Raw genomic sequence first — 21932 nt, forward strand, 5'->3', positions numbered from 1 at the left:
ATAAGCTCAATGAATTTTTAGTTTCCTTGTTTACCAAGATGTGCGGCCGACTTTGAAAAGTGGTCCTGCCAAAGCTCAGAAACAGGCAGAGAGAGAGAGAGAGAGAGAGAGAGAGAGAGAGCAGGCAACAGCGTACAACAGAAAGACTGTAGTCAAAAGTCCAAGAATGGGTTCAATGCTTAAAAATATGTGCGTGTGTATAAATAAACTGACCAACCCATTAAGAAGCGTTCTTGAATTTCACAAGCGGCACCCAAAATGAAAATTGAAAAATAAAATAAAATAGAAAGATCAGGTGTCATTTGAATGTTTGATTGTACAGACACTGCCAATTATATCTGGAGGATATTTTCCATTTTTAGTAACTTTTGCATTCTGTAAACATTGCATAGTTTGTACACAAGTCGGTCCATTCCAGAGAGGCTCTCACTGCAGTTTCCTTTCCCAAACCTCCCCTTCTTTTTTTACTCTAGGTATAGAGACATATTTCAAAGCCTGGCTTAAGGCAGCCTCAAAACGAGAAGAAGAATAGTAATAATAATAAAAAGTTATGCACAAAATTAATCCATGACAGATCTGAGAGAGGAAAGGGGGGGGGGAATCTACAGAAAGTTTCTGGGAAGAAGGTGAAATGATTAATGCTTGTGTAAATGGAGAGGTGAGGAAGGAGAATCCAGATTATTTTCACAGGGGAGACGATGGAAAGCAAAAGAAGCCAGGAAAGCAGCTGAAAGCAATAAATAAAATAAAAAATAAAGAAGCAATTTAACTGATAGCAAGAAGGCGGGGCTGATGGAGTGAAAAGGAAAGTCGGGTGGGGTTTTTTTGGAGTTTGTTCTAAGGTCAAACGGGTACATCAAGGTTTTTCGTTGCAGTGTTTGCAAAGGCCAGAGCTGGCCCCGGGGAAGGCAGTGCATTTCTCGGGGCAGCTGGTCAAAGCAGCGCCCGTGAATGGATAGACGGCGGCCGACTGTCCGAAGGGGGCCAGCGCGGCCGGGATGGGCGTGCTGAGCGTCTGGCCTTGGTTGAGGTAGGCCACGAGGCGCCGCATCTCCTCAAGGGCCTGCGCCTGCATCAGGATGTAGTTCTTGGCCAGGAGGAGCGTGGCGATTTTGGAGAGCTTGCGCACCGACGGGCTGTGCGCGTAAGGGATGACGGAGCGCAGGCCGTCCAGGGCATCGTTCAGGTCGTGCATCCTCCGCCGCTCGCGGGCGTTGATGCTGAGGCGCAGCGAGCGCTGCTCCTTGGGCTTCTTGGTCCCCCCGAGGGCACCGGGCGCCTTCAGCTTGCCGTCGCGCTCAAACGCCGGGCTGCCCTCCTTGGCGCCGTCGAAGGCGTCCTCCTCGTCGCAGCTCTGCTCGCCGCTGCTCTCCGCCGACTTCCCCAGCTGCGCGGCATGGAAGTCCAGGCCGCCCGCGCCGCCGGGGTACCCGCGCCCGGCCTCGCCGCCTCGCACGGCGCCGTAGGCGAACGCCGTCTGGTTGTAGCTCTGCGCCAGAGCCAGGTAGGACTCTCCGCTCAAGGACTTGAGTTCGGCCATGGCTTTCTCCGGCAGCTCCGCCGAGCCGGCGAAGAGCTGCGCGCCTGGAGCAACGCTCATCGGCGGCGGCGCCTGACGGAGCTCTCTCCACAGCGCCGAGCCGGCCGGGACCGGAGGGAAGCTGCGTGCGCCCCTTTGCGCAAAGAAGAAGAGCAGGAGGGCGCCCGCTTTGCTCCGCTCCGAGCCCCGCGGCCCTCTCCGGGGACCCCAGGGCGTGCGCTCTTGCGCCGGGATGGGCGAAGAAAACGGGCGCCCCCTTCACTTATCCGTGCCTCACCTCGGGGCGGGGAGAATCTTGCACGGCTATTCCCAGGCTGGTTTGTGCCCCACTCGAGGATCGCCTAGGCGCTGAGGTCTTCTCCTGGGATCGGGTGCTGACCGCCTTTGTAAGCTGTGCGCACCGCTCCTGCGCTCCGGACGCGCGCTTTCTTCTTCCTTCCTGCTGCCGTCTGGGATCCGGAGCCGGGGGCTTCGCGGCGCTCTCGCTTCGCCCGATTCCCTCTTGGATCCAAACCGGAATGTTTGGGTGGTTACTGCGGGAGTGGGGTGTCTCTCTCCGCTTCGCCTCCCTACTTCTCTGCCTAGCTTGGGGCGGCTGCGGCGGCTCGTCGCGTTTTCTGCTGTCCCTCTCCTAGCAGAGAGAAAGGCTGGTCCTGTTGGATGCGCTCGCTCGTTCCGGAGCCAGCTGGCACCGCGCGGTGCCCTGACCGGGGGCGGGATATTAATCATTGCCCAAGTTGCCCATTATATGGCAGCGAGGAGCCCGCTGGGACTCAGTAGCCGTCCAATCAGAGCGATCTGCTTAATTAATGGCATTTTAAAATCATCAGCAAAAGTGAAGGCAAAAGTGTCTGGTCAAGGAGGAGTGCCATTTAGCCGCATCCCAGAAACTGAAGACTCGCCTTCCTTGGGCTACGCAGGGACCACCCTGTCTTGGTGGAGAATTGCTACTTGCAGCCAAGAGCTTTCCTGAGCTTTTTTTTTTTTTTTAACTGTATTTCTTAAAATACCCTACAGCTTAATTAGAATTACAAACCCAGGTAGCATTTTACTGGCCTGGTCAGTGAACCCATGATCTCTTTTTAGGTAAACTAGTATAGGAATATGAATAACAGAGTAATAGAACAGTGGAACTGGAAGGGACCCCAAGAGTCATCTAGTCCAACCCCTTGCAGTGCAGGATTCTCACAAAAGCACCCATGACAGATGGCCATCCAACTTCTCTGCTTAAAAACCTCCAAGGAAGGAGAGTCCACAACCTCCTGAGGGAGATTCTGCCATTGTCCAACATTTCTTACTGTCAGAAAGTCCTTCCTGATGTTTAGTCAGAATCTCCTTTCTTGTAACTTGAGTCCTTCCCTCCAGAGCAGGAGAAAACAAACTTGCTCTCTCTTCCATGTGACAGCCCTTTTCATATTTGAAGATGGTTTTAATCTCTGTCTTCTCTTATCCAAACTAAACATAGCCAACTCTTTCAAACATTCCTCATAAGGCTTGGTTTTCAAATTCTTTTACAAGTGGGTAGCCGTGTTGGTCTGCCAACACTTCAATCTCCCAGGACACTTCAATCTCCCAGGACATTCTATAAAAGATCTCAAAGTAGCTGTCTTAATACAAAGAAATTTCAGAAATAGACTGGAAAGAGAAGTGGCTGAATTGCAACTAATCACCAAACTTAAAACCATGGAGAAACCTGGTCTGAACAAAGACATTGGATTCTTATCTCATTATACATAACAAAGCTATCTTTAGCCATCTCACCCCTTGCCTTTCCCTGCAAGACTAATTGCAGCCGTTAAGAGTCGTCAACAGGTTTTCCACACCTATCAGCTGATCACCCATTCCCACCACCCTTCTGAATAATACCCCTCCCCACTCCCTCACTATATTTAAGGATCTGGTGACTTCTGTTTCAGTGTATCTGAAGAAGTGTGCATGCACACGAAAGCTCATACCAAGAACAAACACAGTTGGTCTCTAAGGTGCTACTGGAAAGAATTTTCTATTTTGTTTCAAATTCTTTATCATTTTGGTTGCTCTCTTTGCACATGTTCCAGCTTGTCAATATCCTAACAACAACACTGGGCGGCTTCCCACACACATATAAATATGATAAAGCATCAAACATTAAAAACCTCCCAATACAGAGCTGTCTTCAGATGTCTTCTAAAAGTTGTATAGGTATTTATCTTCTTGATATCTATGGGAGGGCGTTCCACAAGGTGAGTGCCACTACTGAAAAGGCCCTCAGATTAGTTCCCTGTAACTTCACTTCTCACAATGAGGGAACCACCAGAAGACCCTTGGAGCGGGACCTCAGTGTCTGGGCTGAATGATGGGAGAGGAGACAATTCTTCAGGTAAACAGGACCGAAGCTGTTTAGGGATTTAAAGTTCAGCACCAACACTTTGAATTGGGCTCGGAAACATGTTGTTGTTGTTCAGTCGTGTCCGACTCTTCGTGCCCCCATGGACTAGAGCACGCCAGGCACCCCTATTCTCCACTGCCTCCCGCAGTTTGGCCAAACTCATGCCAGTCGCTTCGAGAACACTGTCCAACCATCTCATCCTCTGTCGTCCCCTTCTCCTTGTGCGCTCCATCTTTCCCAACATCAGGGTCTTTTCCAGGGAGTCTTCTCTTCTCGGAAACATACTGGGAGCCAATGTAGGTCTTTCAGAAACGGTGTTATATGGTCCCAGCGGCCACCCCCAGTCACCAGTCTAGCTTCTGCATCCTGCATTTGTAGTGGTTTCCTGTGGCAAAGCTACCACACTTCCTAAGCCCTTTCAACTCACTGCAGTCTCACTGGGGACTCAGGGGGCAGGTGTTTTGGAATGACCTCCTCATCTATTGCAGTTAAAGGAAGGTGTCTTACTGTGCTGGCTCCAAAGCTGGTTTGGTTAAGGGGCTATCTTGTGGCTGTGTTCGGAGAACAAGGGGACAATGTTGGCACCTGCCAAGTTTCAGACATTGACTGTCATGCAGGGTGAACAGCTGGCCAGGGAGCCAAATATGGCCCCCCAAGCCTCTGCCTGGCCCTCAGCTCTCCCCGTAGCCATGCCTCTTATTGGCCCTGGTTCACATCCTTGAGTGTTTATGAAATACCCGATCGTGACTCTTCTCTGGATGGAGAATAGAAAGGTGTGTCCTTAGAATGTAGCCTACTGTACAAAGGTAAGAGTCACCCTGGAAGGTTTTCTGTAACACTTTTTTAAAAAATAATAATTTTTATTATTTTATACTATACTACAACAAAATAAATCAAACATATATTCACATACATTTTCCAGTTTTGGCTAACATTAGCCGTGACTTCCCTCAGACCTTCCACATGGCTTTCAAAATTATATCTTAGTAATATACTTCTTTAATCAACCATTGCTTACATTATCATAAATCTCATGCATACTCTAACTACCATACTTACAATAATATTTCTACACATTAACTACAAAACTTCTTGAAGTCCTATTAGCGTATTCAATTGCAAATTGTCTTTCAAATAGTTCGTAAACTTTAACCAGTCTTTGATGAATTTCTGGTCCCGCTGTTCCCGGATTCTTCCCGTCATTTTATCCAGTTCTGCATATTCCATCAATTTCACTGTCCATTCTTCTTTCGTCGGTAATTCTTCTTGTTTCCACCTTTGTGCTAGCAAAATCCTAGCTGCAGTCACTGCGTATTGGAAAAGCTTAATGTCCTTTTTTTCAATGTCTGTACTTACAATACCTAGTAAAAAGGCTTCAGGTTTCTTAACAAAATTATATTTCAACATTTTTCTTAACTCATGATATATCATATCCCAATATACTCTCACCTTCTTGCACTCCCACCACATATGATAAAAGGTATCGACACTTTCCTTACATTTCCAACACTTATTATCAGACTTATACATCTTTGCTAGTTTAACTGGGGTAATGTGCCATCTATGCATCTTTTTAAACATATTTTCTTTTATTGAAGTGCATGCCGTAAATTTCATTCCTTCCTTCCAGAGTTTTTCCCAGTCCTCTAGCATGATGTTATGTCCAAAGTCTTTTGCCCAATGAATCATCACCGACTTGGTTTTCTGTAACACTTGTGACTGGGTTGGAAAAGCATGACCTCCCTTTGGTAAAGGTAAAGGTAAAGGACCCCTGGGAGTTAAGTCCAGTCGCGGACGACTCTGGGTTTGCGGCACTCATCTTGCTTTACTGGCCGAGGGAGCCGGCGTACAGCTTCCGGGTCATGTGGCCAGCATGACTAAGCCGCTTCTGGCAAACCAGAGCAGTTCACAGAAATGTCGTTTATTTTCCCGCTGGAGCGGTACCTATTTATCTACTTGTACTTTGATGTGCTTTCGAACTGCTAGGTTGGCAGGAGCAGGGACTTAGCAACAGGAGCTCACCCCGTCGTGGGGATCCCTTTGGTAGCTGACATCAAAAGAAAAACGAGGAGGGCAAGAGTGTCCTCTATGCAGGCCCCATTGAAATGCACTGTGGTTGAACTGGATAACATCCCAGTGGATTCCGCTCTATCTCGAAGAATTGCAAGGAAAATGTTTAAGTGCCTGCAATAGCTTGAGTAATAGAAATATGAGAGTTTGGTGTGGTGGACGTGCAAGATAACAAAAGCATTCTGGGAAATGATACATAATGAGTTGAAAAAAATGTTTAAAATAATGTTTGTGAAAAAAACCAGAAGCTTTTTTATTAGGAATTTTATATGCAGAGATACCAAAGGAGCAGAAACGATTATTTATGTTTGTGATGACCGGCCCAGAGATGGAAAGAAGATGAAGTCCCGACCAGAGACGAATGGTTGATGAAGATGATGGACTACGCTGAAATGGTGAAAATGGCCGGGAAAAATCAGAAACCAGAAAGATAGAAGCTTTAATAAGGAATGGGGAAAAATTACAATTTACTTAAGAGAACACTGTAAACAATTAAAAACCTTTGCAGGATTTGAGTAACATTTGTAGTGCATTAAAAACTTAGGTGAAAATGGATTATTTCAAGAAAAATAGAGAAAATATATGTTGCAGCAGAAAAAGTTTGATAATGGAAACCATGGAGGGGTGGAAGGAAGCCTAAGGGTTCAGGGAATCCTAAATGCTGATGGTTATGATTAATGTTTTAATTCAATTGTATACAGTAAAATTGAATATATATATATATATATATATATATATATATATATATATATATATAATAAAGAAACATGAGAGTTGGGGGAATTCTGAGCTCCATACTGAAAAGTCTTGTTCTAACTTTATCTTCATGATATGTATGAAGGAACTGGAAGTGAGCAATGCTGGTTAGCTGGCAAGATCATCTCGATTTAGGAGAGGCTTAGTGATGGTGGTTGGCTGTTGGAGAGGAACTTCTGAAGCAGGGGCCTTGTCTGCTCCCATTTAATTCATGCCTTTTTGTTGACTCCTGGCTTTCACTGAGATCTAAATTGAAACAGACCTTTGCAAAGTCAGTCGGCTCTCAGCTGCCTCGATGCAATTTGACAGTTGTACCTTCTTTGGAAAAGTGTGACGTTTGTGGCCGTAACAGAGAATCAACGGCAACACAGACTTAGAAGGGGCTGAGAAAACATTTAGCACAATTCCGAGACCATCCATGCAGCAGCTTTTGAGAGGTCCACCAAGACACAAACTGGGTCACCATACAACATTGTTCGGTTGGATGGCTTGTGGCGTCCTCCTTTGCTTCTGTTTACTTGGAGAGCAAGCGCGTCACACTGCGATGCTCATGGAGCAAATTGCTCCACATGACTCAAGTAAGTGAGCCAGGCCACATTCCTCAGGCAGGGCCAACCCAAGACATTTTGCTGCTTGAGACAAAGCACAGGATGACACCCTTCTGCACAGAACTCAGCCAAACTTTACCCCCATTGAAGGCAAATAGCACGGCACACACAACTCTGTTTTCCACCTCACTGCGACTCCTCCAATACGCCATTGTCCCTCCTCCCAGCAACTGTTGTCTGAAATGACCGCTTTACTCTGTAGGGCCTGGCCTTGTCTGCAGGGAATGACAAATACTACTTGGGATTGTGATTTCATTTTCCCATTGGGCTTTCCGTTAAGACTTCTAGGTAGGGGCATCCTCAGGAATCCATCCACTTCCCAATGGGCACCTATCCAAACTAGGAAATAGAAAATAATTGTATCCTCCTTTATGCTGGTGATATAACTGCTATTTTCTGCTCTAGACTTGGATCAAAACATTTGTTATCTAAGACTGTGTACACACGCTACCTTCCAAGCATTTTCTTTCTCTTGGATAATTCTGGGCTCTGTAGTTCACTCATCATAGAGCAGCAGTTTCTAGCAACCCTTAACAATTCTTTTTACCATAGTATTTAATCTATTATAACCTACAATTGACTGAAGATCAATTATAGGAAGTTAAATAATTTTTGAAAAGTTTCCCCAGCATAAACAAGTTCAGGATGCCCAAATTATGGGATAAGTTAAAAGCTTCCAATAATTGGGGGGTGGTATTTCATCATACTATATTGTGAACCACTCGCAGATCCTTTGCTTCCCAGGAAATTCAAACTACACTGCAGGTTTTTGTTGTTGTTTTCTTTTACACTGGAGCCTTATTTGCCCCTACGGGTTCCCATGGTTGCGCCCGGTGAAAAAACATGGAAGCAGAAAAGACACCTGAGGCTGCTGGCTTCAGAGAGAGAAAGGTTTATTTTTTGCATGCAGAGGTACCTGCGGTGTTTTGTACAGCCAAGCAAGTACAAAACTAGTCAATTTTCAGACAGTTCTTATACACAGTTCTCTGGCTCTCTTCCCACCCCAGGAATCTTCCACTTGTCCATATAAGGAACATTTCCTGTTGTACATTTCTTGTTGTACATATAAGGCAAAAGGACATTTAGCCCTGAATTGGTTCATGCGCACTCCAGCAAGGCCATCCTATCTCTGACCTACACAGTCAGTTCCTCTCTGTGCAAGGACAGTTACTCTCTGTGTTATCTCCAGACTCTTAGTCATAGCTTGCCAGAAAGAAGTACAATGCAGATCAAAGTTCACAGGTTTACAGAGAGGTTTCATAAAGAAAAGCTTAACAGAGGCATTTTTATACTTCTGGACTAACAATACATTCAGGTAAATATATACAGGTTAGCTAATTAACCCTTTCAACACCAAAGGGGTTTTTATGTCAATGCAGATATTAAAACTTTTTAATGCTAGGATAACATCCCAATTTATTTATGGAATTGCTATTTGGTTTAGGGGGAGCATCATCTGTGCCAAATTATGTACAAGTTAAATTGTTTTTCTTCCAGTAGCACCTTAGAGACCAACTAAGTTTGTTCTTGGTATGAGCTTTCGTGTGCATGCACACTTCTTCAGATACACTGAAACAGAAGTCACCAGACCCTTATATATAGTGAGAGGGTGGGGAGGGGTATTACTCCGAAGGGTGGTGGGAATGGGTGATTGGCTGATAAGTGTTGTAAACCTGTTGACGACTGTTAACAACTGCAATTGGTCTATTTACAAGTTCTCATTCCTACAAGATAGTTCCTAATTCAGCTGTACTTCGCCCTTAGGTTGCCGACCCCTGCGGCACAGCATGAGACTCTTAATCCCAGAGTTGTGGGTTCAAGCCCCACATTGGGTGAAAGATTCCTGCATTGCAGGGGGTTGGACTAAATAATAATAATAATAATAATAATAATAATAATAATACTTATTATTTATGCCCAGTTCATCTGACTGGATTTCCCCAGCCGCTCTGGGTGGCTTCCAGCAGATAGGACCCCTTCAAACTACAAGTCTATGATTTTATTTTGCATCCGTGGTGTGTGCTTCAAGAGAAAAATCTCTTGTGTGCCCTTTTCTCCCGCATCACCTCCTGTTCCCGTGAGGTGCGACACGAAGCGACTGGCTTGCTCTCCCTTCCTTGTCACTGGCATAATAAATGACAGTGCTTAGATGGCGAGTGGAATGCGCATGTGCGGATGTGTACACGCATGGTAGGGACAACTGTGTGGCTCAAGAGATGAGCCGATAATTTTCTCAGGTAGTCAAGGTCACCGACTCGTTCGGAAGCACGGGAAGAGCACCTGTTTTCTATAGGCCAGGGGTGGCCAACTCCGAAGAGACTGCGATCTACACACAGAGTTAAAAACTGGCAGTGATCTAGTTGTTAAGCTTTTTTAGGGAGAAGGAAAGCCCTGTTTTTTAGGGGTACAGGTCAGAGTTGTTGAGATTTTCTGAGGTGGGAGGAAAGCCCTGTTTTTTTTGGGGGGGGGGGGGTGACGGGCTAAAATGCTGATCATTTTTTTAGGGGGGCCAAAGTTGTTGAGCTTCTTTGGGGGGAGCCAGTGATCTACCAGTGATCTACCACAGATGTCCAGTGATCTACCGGTAGATCACGATCTACCTGTTGGACGTGCCTGCTATAGGCCAAGGAGAGCCTTTCCTAACTTGGTGCCTTCAGACTACAACTCCCATCAGCCCCAGCCAGCACTGCCAATGGTCATGAATGATGGGAGTTGTGGTCCAAATTTCCTGAAAGGCACCAGGCTGGAAAAAAGCTGATTTAGGGCTTTATAGACAAGGATGAGCACTTTGGCCTGAACCTGGAAACAATCTAGGAGTCATTGCAGATACAGCAAGATTGGAGTGATATAATCAACAGAAACCAATGCGACTGATGTGTTTTGCGCCAGCTCAAATTTCCAGATTCTTTACATTTCCATGTGCTTAGCACATTTCAGAAACCAGGGTCACTAGGGAAGGGCAGTAGACAACTGAGGCTGTGACTGGTAAATGGGTCTCTCTCTCTCTCTCTCTCTCTCTCTCTCTCTCTCTCTCTCTCTCTCTGTTTCTCTCTCCATGCACAGTTGGAATATATCTGCTTCAGCAATGGCAATTAAAATAGTCAACGTCAAGTTTTAAAAATAGTTCCTGGTTAAGTGGCTGGAGCTAAAGCAGGTTTTGGGTGGTATGGAGGAGAACCATGGCAGTTTTATGGTGAGTTAGGGATAGATCCTGTCTATTGGGGGTGGGGCGGAGACTCTGATGCATTGGTCTATAGCCTGATGGGCATAAAGGGTGGGGAGCCAGTAACATTCCCCCCCCCAGCAAACTATCTGGAATAGAATGTGAAGCTAAAATCTTGAATGGGCAGGTGGCCTTAGGAAAGGGCTCATTGCTCAGTGGCAGAGCAGGTGCTTGGCCTGCAGAAGGTCCCGAATTTAGTCAGTGGTATTCCAGGGCTGGGAAAGAAAGTGTAGACCCTACTCTGCTAAACAGAGCATTTGTCTGATTCAATATAAGGAAGGTGTGTGTGTGTGTGTGTGTGTGTGTGTGTGTGTGTTTTCCTAAGATAGTGACAACTGTAAGGCCAATGCAATCCTCCCCTTTTGTGTGTGTTTAGTGATCAGATGCAAAAGAAGGCAATGCTCTCACACTTTTAATAGTTGTGTAGAAGTGAAATTCATCCTGTTTGGGGCTCAGTGGCGCAGCCAGCAACAAAGTCGCTGTTGCAAATCCATGCAGCCTTAGGCAAATGCTTCATCGGCTACTCGCAGAGTGATAGGAAAAGCCAGCTTTCATTGCGGTTCTCTTTCTCTACCTAGAGCTTTCTCTGTATGTGCAGTCACATGCTGACATCTACTGGCAGTGTAGAAAAATGCATTTTGAAAAGAGGGATAAAGGGAGGGGGGCATTATTTACTTACGGTATTAGAAGTTTCTTTAAAAGCACCCTTCAATTACATTCCTAGGGTGGTTCACATGAAACAATTGAAAATTAAATCTAGATGATGACGATCACAAAAACAGCATAAAATGTGGGGTGTGAAACACAGAGCAGTCAAATACAACATTCCTAGAGTGGACATAAAAAGTGGGTGTCTGGACCAGCCAGTTGGAACTTCCTGTTTCCTCCTGGGCTGGGACAAACTTCCTCTACATGTGACCAGAGGTGGGCGTGACCTTACCTGTGCAGGTAACAAAATGGCACAGGGCAGGCGGCCATCTCTCTCTCTCTGACTCCATTCCTCGAATAAGCAACATCTCCTTAGCCTGAGATTATGGGATAGATTCCACGTGTATATATTTTGTAACTTAAGTCTGCCTTCTGGGATCCTTCTGTGAACAGAATGTGAGTAAACTATTTTATGTACTTTTATACAAGACTGTGTCATGTCTATTCTTTTAAGAGGGAATGAAGGGGATTTACCAGGAAACTTATTTTAAAGGCTTATGCAAGCCTGGCAAAGACGTTATCCGCTGTGCAAGTTTAAAAGGGGAATGTTACTCTGCTAAATTGTAGAGCTTGTTAACACAAGTTGGGAAGGATATAATTAAACAATATATCCTCTCCTGCCTCCCTGAACATTCCCACATAAAACAGTAAGCAAAGTAAAAATTGTATCTGAAAGGCTCAGAAAAACAATCGGCCTTTGCCTAGTGCAGTAAAGACACTCTGGGAGAATATTCCACCCCTGAGAAAGCCCTGTTTCTGGTAGACCCTCCCTCATCTTGCTCCAGAGGGTGAAGGCTCCCATTAGAGATCTTGAGGTAAGGGGAGGTAGGTTTTGTTGGTGACAGGCACTCTTTCATTCTGGACAATGTGCTATAGAAAATCTAGTTACGTCAAAGACCACAGGCAGTATGCACACCACAGGCAGTCTGCACACCAATGTCAAGCATTTGATGGTGATGGTGATGATTTGCAAAGGGAGAGTCCTGGGTGCCATACATGTGCTCAGAGTTGGCTGCTACAATTGCTTCCAGAAGATGATGCAATGAAGATCATCTGCCATAATTGATGGAGGCAGTAGGGAGGTGAGCGAAAACGAGGCCTTTGTGGAAGTTCACCCTCTCTCCTTTTCACAGAAAAATGCCCAGTGGTGTGTGGGATGTTGTAGTGCTTGAATAAAAAGTCACGTACACATGTATTAAATTAAAACGTATTCAAGTTAAAATGTAATAATGGCATTTAGACTAGCAAAATTAAGTTATGTGAGAAGGGGAAGAGAGTGAGTCTGGAATGATGGCTAGTGAGGGAAGGTTTGAATGTGAGTGTCAATAAGGATGATTTTTAAGGCTCATTTGACATAAAAAGAATGTTTCCTTCTTTCCCTCCCCATGCTAGTTTCCCCCGACAGAACATCTCAATTAGAGGATTCATTACTCTGTTCACCTGGTGTGGTTGGATGGAATCCTCTTGTTCAGGGATGAGGAGCCTGTGGTCCTCCAAATATTGTTGGACAACAACTCCCATCAGCCCCAGTTAGGAAAGCCAATGGTCAGGGATGATGGGAGTTGTGGTGCAGTAACCAGTCTGGAGGGACACAGGTTCTCCATCCCTGTTGATAAGGTTGTCAGTGCAGATGACCAATGGATGACCCAGCTCTTACAAATGGTTGAGTCCCATAATACCCACATATCTCATTCACTTATAATAAACCAGATATGCTCGGGATCATTAGGTGCACTGCATGCACAATCTTTGACCCTTTGACTCATGCGGTGCTGACGCTGTGGAATAACCCCTCCGGTGAAAATTGGCCACAAAGTGATATTGTGGATTGTAATGTGTGTATGCATCCAGCATTGCAGGGGGTTGGACTAGATGACAGTTGTTCTGCCTTCCAAATCTATAATTCCAGAAGATAATGTAAGTCAATTTCCTGTGCTGATGGGACATGTTACTCAGCACCACTGTGGATGCAACCCATGATTTTCTCCCCATCTCCATTTTTATTGTCACAACAACCCTGCAAAGTAGAAACAAAATAAAATAAAAAATTCCTTCCAGTAGCACCTTAGAGACCAACTAAGTTTGTTCTTGGTATGAGCTTTCGTGTGCATGCACACTTCTTCAGATACACTGAAATCAAAGTCAGCAGACCCTTAAATATAGTGAGGGAGTGGGGAGGGGTATTACTTAGAAGGGTGGTGGGAATGGGGGATTGGCTGATAGGTGTGGAAAACCAAGGGGTGAGATGGCTAAAGATAGCTTTGTCATGTATAATGACAATCTCCCAGGACATTCTATAAAAGATCTCAAAGTAGCTGTCTTAATACAAAGGAATTTCAGAAACAGACTGGAAAGAGAAGTGGCTGAATTGCAACTAATCACCAAACTTAAAACCATGGAGAAACCCGGTCTGAACACAGACATTGGTTTCTTATCTCATTATACATGACAAAGCTATCTTTAGCCATCTCACCCCTTGCCTTTCCCTGTAAGACCAAATTGCAGTCGTCAACAGGTTTTCCACACCTATCAGCTGATCACCCATTCCCACCACCCTTCTAAGTAATACCCCTCCCCACTCCTTCACTATATTTAAGGGTCTGGTGACTTCCGTTTCAGTGTATCTGAAGAAGTGTGCATGCACACGAAAGCTCATACCAAGAACAAACTTAGTTGGTCTCTAAGGTGCTACTGGAAGGAATTTTTTTATTTTATTTTGTTTTGACTATGGCAGACCAACACGGCTACCTATCTGTAACTGGAACCTGCGAAGTAGGTTAGGCATTAAGCAGAGAGAGTGCAACAGGGGCCCAAGGTCACCCCCAGTCCTAGTCCTTTAACCACTGCACCATGCTGTCTCACCACTTGTGGCAGTTGGAGCACAACCCGCATAGTTTTGTCTCTTCTGGATATACTTGCCAGAAGCCTATGGCAACTTCCTTTTCCTTCACTAGGTGGTAGCATTACAGCATCGATCCATGATGCTTAGTTGTGCTGTTCTTTTCATAGCTCAAGCAGAGCTGTAGCGTCACATTTTGGGTTATCATTGCCCTGTGCTCTCTCCTGCACCCAAGGAAGGGCAAAACAGCCAGGATTAGTTCCCCTGCCCCAACACGTTCTCCTTCCCAGAGAGGGGGAAGGAGAATTGCAGAGTCAGGTGTGTTTTTGTCTTGTTTTTTGATACATGCATTTGGAGTCATTAATGCAATATCGTAACCAGTATTTTGAAGTATGCCTCTAATTGGAAAGAAAGGAGAGCCAAACATGTCGCCGAGCCCTCTGCTGGTTAACTGAGGCACTGCACCGCTACTGATTTCAGAGGCAGCCAATACAATTTAATCAATTGTCATAATAAAGCAACAACAACGGAATATTGTCAGTGTTTGTTATATTGCCAATGGAAGCTTTGCTTCTGGGGCTAAACGCATGTGCAAGGGGGACACAATTTTAGCTGGAATGCATGGATTAAATCTATCCTCTAGGGATGGCTGAATCAGTTCCTCATTTCTCCAATGTTAAGCTTATTTCACCTTATTTCTGCAGCAGCTTGCATTTAAATTTTTTTTTTAAAGTCCTCACAAAAATCCATCCATTGATGAATTCGCTGCACAATGGAGTTTATTTATAATATATTGTAATAATAAGGCACAAGATGCAATTAAAATATATACATTTTTAGGCACAAGAAAGACACTGTTAATGCAAACAGGATGCAAGATATACGACTATATGATTAGAAATATTAGCCGTATGAAGTATGTGAAAGTAATGGATGGATAATTTAGATGTGTCCCTGAGAAATTACTTCTAAAACCCCATACAACTTGGGAACTAGATACTTGAAAGTGCCCTCCCTCTCTGCACCAGCCTTTAAGGTCTGCAATGGGCATCCAGAAGAGGGCAACCAAAATGGTCAAAGGCCTGGAAACGATGCCTTATGAGGAACGGCTTAGGGAGCTGGGTATGTTTAGCCTGGAGAAGAGAAGGTTAAGGGGTGATATGATAGCCATGTTCAAATATAACAAAGGATGTCATATAGAGGAGGGTGAAAGGTTGTTTTCTGCTGCTCCAGAGAAGTGGACACGGGGCAATGGATTCAAACTACAAGAAAGAAGATTCCACCTAAACATTAGGAAGAACTTCCTGTCAGTGAGAGATGTTTGACAGTGGAATTTGCTGCCAAGGAGTGTGGTGGAGTCTTCTTCTTTGGAGGTCTTTAAGCAGAGGCTTGACAGCCATCTGTCAGGAATGCTTTGATGGTGTTTCCTGCTTGGCAGGGGGTTGGACTGGATGGCCCTTGTGGTCTCTTCCAACTCTATGATTCTATGATCCTCCTCAGTCCCTCATTCTGCAGTGTTGTGAGACACTTTCTGTGGTTATTGATCAAAAGAAGAACAATTTGGATCAGGCCAGTGGCTCATCTGGTTCTCACACTGGTCAACCAGATGGCTGTGAGAAACCCGCAAGCAGGATTAGCTCACAAGGTCACTCTCCCCCCCAACCGGTGGTTTCCAGCAGCTGGTACTCAGAAACATGGCTGCCTCTGAACGTGGAGGCACAGCATAGCCTCTTTCAAAGCTGTCTAGGTTGGCGGCCATCCTGTGGAAGTGAGTTCCATAGTTTAACTATGTGCTGCAGGAGGAAGCAATTTCTTTTGCCTGTCCCGAATATTACAACATTCAGCTTTGTTGGATGTTCATGAATTCAAGAGAGAGGGAGAAAAACGTTTCTGGACCCACTTCTCCATGCCAGGCATAATTCTATCCAAGGGCGTCTCACCCATAGAGGCTAGTGGCATGGGGCACCAGGGTGCCAAGTTCTGGAGGGTGCCATGGAAGAGGCGGAGGCTGGACGCGGCGCCTCCCGGCATCAGCTCACCGCCCTTGCCTGCCTCCGCCATGCCATGCCGAAGCAGCGCCGCGCCTGGAGCCTCCATCTGCTGTGGCCATCGCGGCACGAAGCGGCCAGCTGAGCCAGGAGGCACTGCGTCCAGCTTCCACCTCTTCCCCACCGGAGGAGCCACCCTCCAGATGCTGCTCACCTCCCCCAGCCCTGCTGACAGTGCCACCCTCCCTTAAAAACTCTGGGAAATGGGGGAGGGGGGCTGCCGGAGGGAGCTTTGCACCACGGAGCCGGATATGCTTAAGACGGCCCTGATTCCATCATGTCACCTCTAACTTGCCTTTCCTCTAAATCAGTGGTGGCCAAACTTGGTGGCCAAACTTTCCTCTAAATCAGTGGTGGCCCTCCAGCTGTTTTGGGACTACAATTCCCACCATCCCTGATCACTGGTTCTGTTAGCAAGGGATGATGGGAGTTGTAGTCCCCAAACAGCTGGAGGGAGAAGTTTGTTTGTTTTTTTAATAAAAATTTATTGGTATTTCCACATAAAAAGAAAAACAACAAATAGTAACAATCATTCTACATATAAAAACGAACACAACAAACAACACAAATAACAATCAAATAAAAAAAGCAAAACTAATACATACCTCACCCACAGGAACACACCAATCTATTAATTATGATCTTATTTCGAATCTTATTTGGGGGGACTTCCCCCGTTCTCTCTTCTGCGTTCCATTCTAATTTACTTTAGTAACTTTGTAACTAGTTTAACAAATCATTCACCATTATTCTTAATCTTCAAATATACCTCTTATATCATTCAACTTATGAATATCAAATAAAACATCATATTACAAATCTTAACTTCTTATATCCTTTTTTCTCTTAACTTAGTATAACTATTGCTCTTATTACTTCTAATTCCTACCTAAAAGATATTATAATCAACATATTATCATAAAAATCCTAAACATTTCTTCCCTTCTCCAAATCGATTATTACCCTCTGACGTCGGAGTACCATGGTTAGCCTTCCTGATAAATCTCATACATCTTTTACCCCACCACCCTCCTTACCATCTTCCCTCTTCCCATCTCAGTCTCCCACCAGTCTTTCCCCCAACATTTTTCCAGTCCCAATCTTCCTTCTCCCACAGCCATTTCTTCTTTCAGAGTGTCACAATTTCCTTGATCCAGAATGTCACCTTTTCCTTGATACCTAAAAACCAAAACATTGTCACCAAGTATCTTTGCTGAACTCTTCAAAAGAAATTGTACATTGTCACCAAATGTCTCTACTCCACTCTTCAAATCAAATTGTAATTCCCAGGGTTGTTGTTCCTGCTTTTCTGGGCTCCCACCCCAGAAAGCCGTTATACAGTCTTGATTACCAGTCTCAGACCTCTCACATCCCTGAGACCCTTCTTCTTCTTGTAGTTGTGTCTTCTCTACTTCAGATGAAATCTCTGGGAAATAACTCTCTCTAATTGTTTCTTTAAATTCCTCAGCAAAGTTCTTACAAGCACTTCCAATCTCAGAAAACTTTTCAATGACATTCTGTTGCAAAAGTTGTAGTTGCAATAAAAAATTTCTCTGCTCTGATGTCATTGCCAGGTCTGGAAAGACCGTGGGAACCAGACAGAAGTAGGCAGGAGTGGGCAGGAAATAACAAAGTTTCAGTACTTTTCCATCCTCACTGCTCAGATTTCAGCCACCATTTCCCCCTTAATCCGAGGGTAAATTTCTTTCACTATAATCCACTGTCAATTGGGAGAAATAGTTCAAATTTCTTAATCTTGCCCCAAGCAGGGGTTTCTTAAATAGTCAGAATCAGAATCAGCATAAAACTTCAAAGTAGTCCAAAGTAGCAATAGCCAAATCCGGTGTTACTTTGATCTTGCCACATCAGAGAGAAACGGACTTACTCTTTTTTAGGTCTCTCTCTGTAAACCAATTACAACGATTTAAGCCCAAATTATATTCCGTACTTACAGGTTTCTTCTTTTTTAGCCGAATTAAGAAAGAATGGAGCGCTCAGAGCCAGCGGCCGGCTGCCACTTTGTTCCCCCGGTTGGAGGCGGCTTCCACAGCTCCGCGCCGGAGCCCGTTCACTCAAGCCTCCCTTTTACAAGGGAAGCCTGAGAACGGGACGGCGCAATGGAGCCTGCTGGAAAGCCCTAGCCACGGGACGCTCTTCCCGTGGTTTTCCGGAGCCCGCAGCGCGGTTGCGGGACTCCTACCCCCGGGGGAACTGGCTCCGAGACGGCTCCCAACCGCTAGCAATGGCGTTCGCGCCGGAAGTCCTGGAGGGTGAAGTTTGGCCATGCCTGCTCTAAATTAAAAAGTCTCAAATGACAGGGGATAACTCTGTTGGTGGAGCATGAGACCCTTAATCTCAGGGTTGTGGGTGAAGTGTAGGTGGGTTCCCATGAGGCAAGACACAGCGATAACAGCAAGAACCTTTACTGAACTACATAACTGGGAAACAGGGGCAAAGCCAGTGTGGTGTAGTGGTTAAGAGCGGTGGACTCGTAATCTGGGGAACTGGGTTCGCACCTGCGCTCCTTCACATGCAGCTGCTGGGTGACCTTGGGCTAGTCACACTTCTCTGAAGTCTCTCAGCCTCACTCACCTCACAGAGTGTTTGTTGTGGGGGAGGAAGGGAAAGGAGAATGTTAGCTGCTTTGAGACTTCTTCGGGTAGTGATAAAGCGGGATATCAAATCCAAACTCTTCTCTCTTCTCTCTTCTTCTTCTTCTTCTTCTTCTTCTTCTTCTTCTTCTTCTTCTTCTTCTTCTATACATTCCTGAAAGCCGGGGCCACTCCCACTCCCAACGTGATTGGCTATCTAAACTTCCAAGCTGCAAATCATGATTCAGAGTTCAAGGGCCAATGGCAGAGGCCCAAATCCTGAAATGTTCTGTGATTGGACATCATGTATCGAATCAGAACACAGGAGCTCAGAATCCTTAGTCCAGACTCAAGCTCAGGCAAACACAGACCACTGAATACATAACACCAAGTTCGAGTCTAAAGCTGGGCAAAATATTCCTGCATTGCAGGGGGTTGGACTAGATGACCCTTGTGGTCCCTTTCCAACTCTACAAATCCTATCAGTCTATGACACAGCCTTTCCTCCATCCTCTTGATCACTTTGGTTGCCCTTTTCCTATTCTACAATATCCTTTTTGAAGTAAGGCAACCAGAACTGAAAGTCCTCTTCCCCAAGGTACAGTTGGCACTGACACTCCCTCTCCTTTTCTAATTTCTTGGGCATTTATAGGATGTTAGTTGTTGTGAATTTATTTTGAAGGATGAACCTGCTTTGTTCACTTTTGATGATCGTTGTTATTTACTGCATTTTTAACCCCTTCTTATAGTTATGGGGATTGGGATGTTATTTATGGGTTTTAAGTTCTGTGTTTTGATTCTCATCGTACCCCTACCCCATGCTGGGACCGTTTTCAATAAAAGGCAGGTTAGAAATATTTTAAGTAAATAAGCGAATAACGGTGTATTTAGCGTCAACGGCAGCTTGGCACTAAATAGCACTTATATCAATCTGGGCCCTCAGTTCCCTTGTCATTATTTAAACCTTTATTTTTATCCGGTCTTTCAGCTCAAACACCTAAGGCAGCTTATAAGACATTCCCAGAGATCCCTCAGAAGAGGGAATGATTGATAAATCACCCTGGGAATTGTAGCTCCGTGAGAGGAATAGCATTTTCCTGAAGAGGTCACTTTGGTGCTGCTAACGTAGCAAAAACAACTTGGGTTGACTTCACCCCTGCAGGCATTGTCTCTCGAGACAGAAAGATGACAATAACAGAAAGAACGATAACAGAAAGAGACAATAACAGAAGGGGACAATAACTCTCAACAACTAACATCTCCCAATACTGACTGTAATTTTCTTTCAAGATCAAATCAATATTATTTTCTTGACAATATCTCTTGTCACCCCCCCCCCCCAAAAAAAGCGTGAGGCCCATAGGATGGTGCTTACTCTGCCTGTTTGGCAATCTGGCACTTTACCTCCCTGGTATTTAATCGGTGGGTTAAACCACAGAGCCTAAGACTTGCCGATCAGAAGGTCGGTGGTTCGAATCCCTGCGACGGGGTGAGCTCCCATTGTTCGGTCCCTGCTCCTGCCCACCTACCAGTTCGAAAGCACGTCAAAGTGCAAGTAGATAAATAGGTACCGCTCTGGTGGGAAGGTAAACAGCGTTTCTGTGCGCTGCTCTGGTTTGCCAGAAGTGGCTTAGTCATGCTGGCCACATGACCCGGAAAAGCTGTCTGCAGACAAATGTCGGCTCCCTCGGCAAGTAAAGCGAGATGAGCGCCGCAACCCCAGAGTCGTTCGCAACTGGACCTAATGGTCATGGGTCCCTTTACCTTGACCTATTTCTGCCCCCAGGGTGGATGGACTTCAGCTAAGGAAGATGGGGTTGAAAATGCATCCTCCCTTTCCACTGCCCTCACCTGCAGACTCCCTTTCTTTTTTTTTTTAAATATCTCTTTATTGTTTAAAATCATAACAAAACAACCATCATCAAACATTAACCAACATAGTTACATACACTCATAACATAATAGCATACATACATTACATTACATTCATACCTTCAACCATCATACTTATACACATTTATTCTTACCTATCTTGCCATACTTCATATCATGCAGTCTCTAAACTTCCAATTATCCTTTTTGTATTTTTTGTGCTTAATTTCTTTAACATATCATAACATACAGTTGTAATTCTCTTTCTTTACTCTTACAGTCTTCTCATGTTCTCCCATTGATTTCTTAAGGTTCAATCTAGATCTGCTTTTAGGATTTCGGTTAAACCACTCTCTATTAGATATTCTTTAAATACCCTCCATTCTCTCCAGACTTCTTGGTTCGTCTGTCCTCTTATTTTGCCCGTTGTTTTGGCTAACTGTAAGTATTCAATCATTAGGTTTTGCCAATCGGCTATAGATGGTATGACCTTACTTTTCCAATTTCTAGCCACTAGCATTCTCGCTGCTGTGGTGCCATACATACATAATATTCTTTTCTCTTTTTTAATCTCATCTGGCAAAATACTTATTAGGAACATTTCTGGTCTTTTTTTGAAATTGATTTTTGTCATTTTTTTAAGTTCTTCATAAATCTGATTCCAGTAATTGTTTATTGCTGTACATGACCACCACATGTGTTTATAAGACCCATTTTCATTTCCACACCTCCAACACAATGGGGATCCATTCCTATACATTTTAACTATTTTTTCTGGGGTGAGGTGCCACCTATACATCATTTTCAGTGTGTGTTCTTTTAGGTTGTAACAGGCGGTAAACTTTAAGTCCACCCGCCACAATCTTTCCCACTGTTCCATTAATATATTATACCCAAAGTCCTGCGCCCACCTCACCATCACAGATTTTACTTCCTCCTCTTTTAAATCCCATTCTAACAGTATGTTGTAAATCAGTGAGATATGTTTCCCCTTGCTTTGGAGTACCTCCTTCTCGAATCTAGATTTTTCTTTAGCCAGACCATTTTTTTTATCTATTATAAACCTTTGATAGATTTGGAAGTACTGCAACCAATCGTTTAAATGTTCCTTAATTTCTTCGTATTTTTTCAAATATAATTCATTCTCTTTTTCCTCTAATAACGTTCGATAGGTGGCTCTTCCTCCCTCCATATTCGTTTTTTTTATTGTTATAACCTCTATAGGTGATGTCCAAAGTGGAATTTTTGGTTCTAGAATTCCTTTGTATTTTGTCCAAATTAAATATAATGATTTCCGAATCAGATGATT

General features: G+C 44.6%; 1 protein-coding gene across 1 annotated transcript; it reads right to left on the reverse strand.

Annotated features, from left to right (window-relative positions):
- Positions 1–784: 784 nt before the first annotated feature.
- Positions 785–1595, reverse strand: BHLHE23 (basic helix-loop-helix family member e23). Its single transcript, XM_033151035.1, has one exon. The coding sequence runs from the start codon at positions 1538–1540 to the stop codon at positions 857–859; it is 684 nt and encodes a 227-aa protein (XP_033006926.1). The 5' UTR covers positions 1541–1595; the 3' UTR covers positions 785–856.
- Positions 1596–21932: the final 20337 nt, after the last annotated feature.

This window comes from Lacerta agilis, chromosome 6 (assembly GCF_009819535.1).
Source record: "Lacerta agilis isolate rLacAgi1 chromosome 6, rLacAgi1.pri, whole genome shotgun sequence".
In the NCBI taxonomy this organism is placed as follows: domain Eukaryota; kingdom Metazoa; phylum Chordata; class Lepidosauria; order Squamata; family Lacertidae; genus Lacerta; species Lacerta agilis.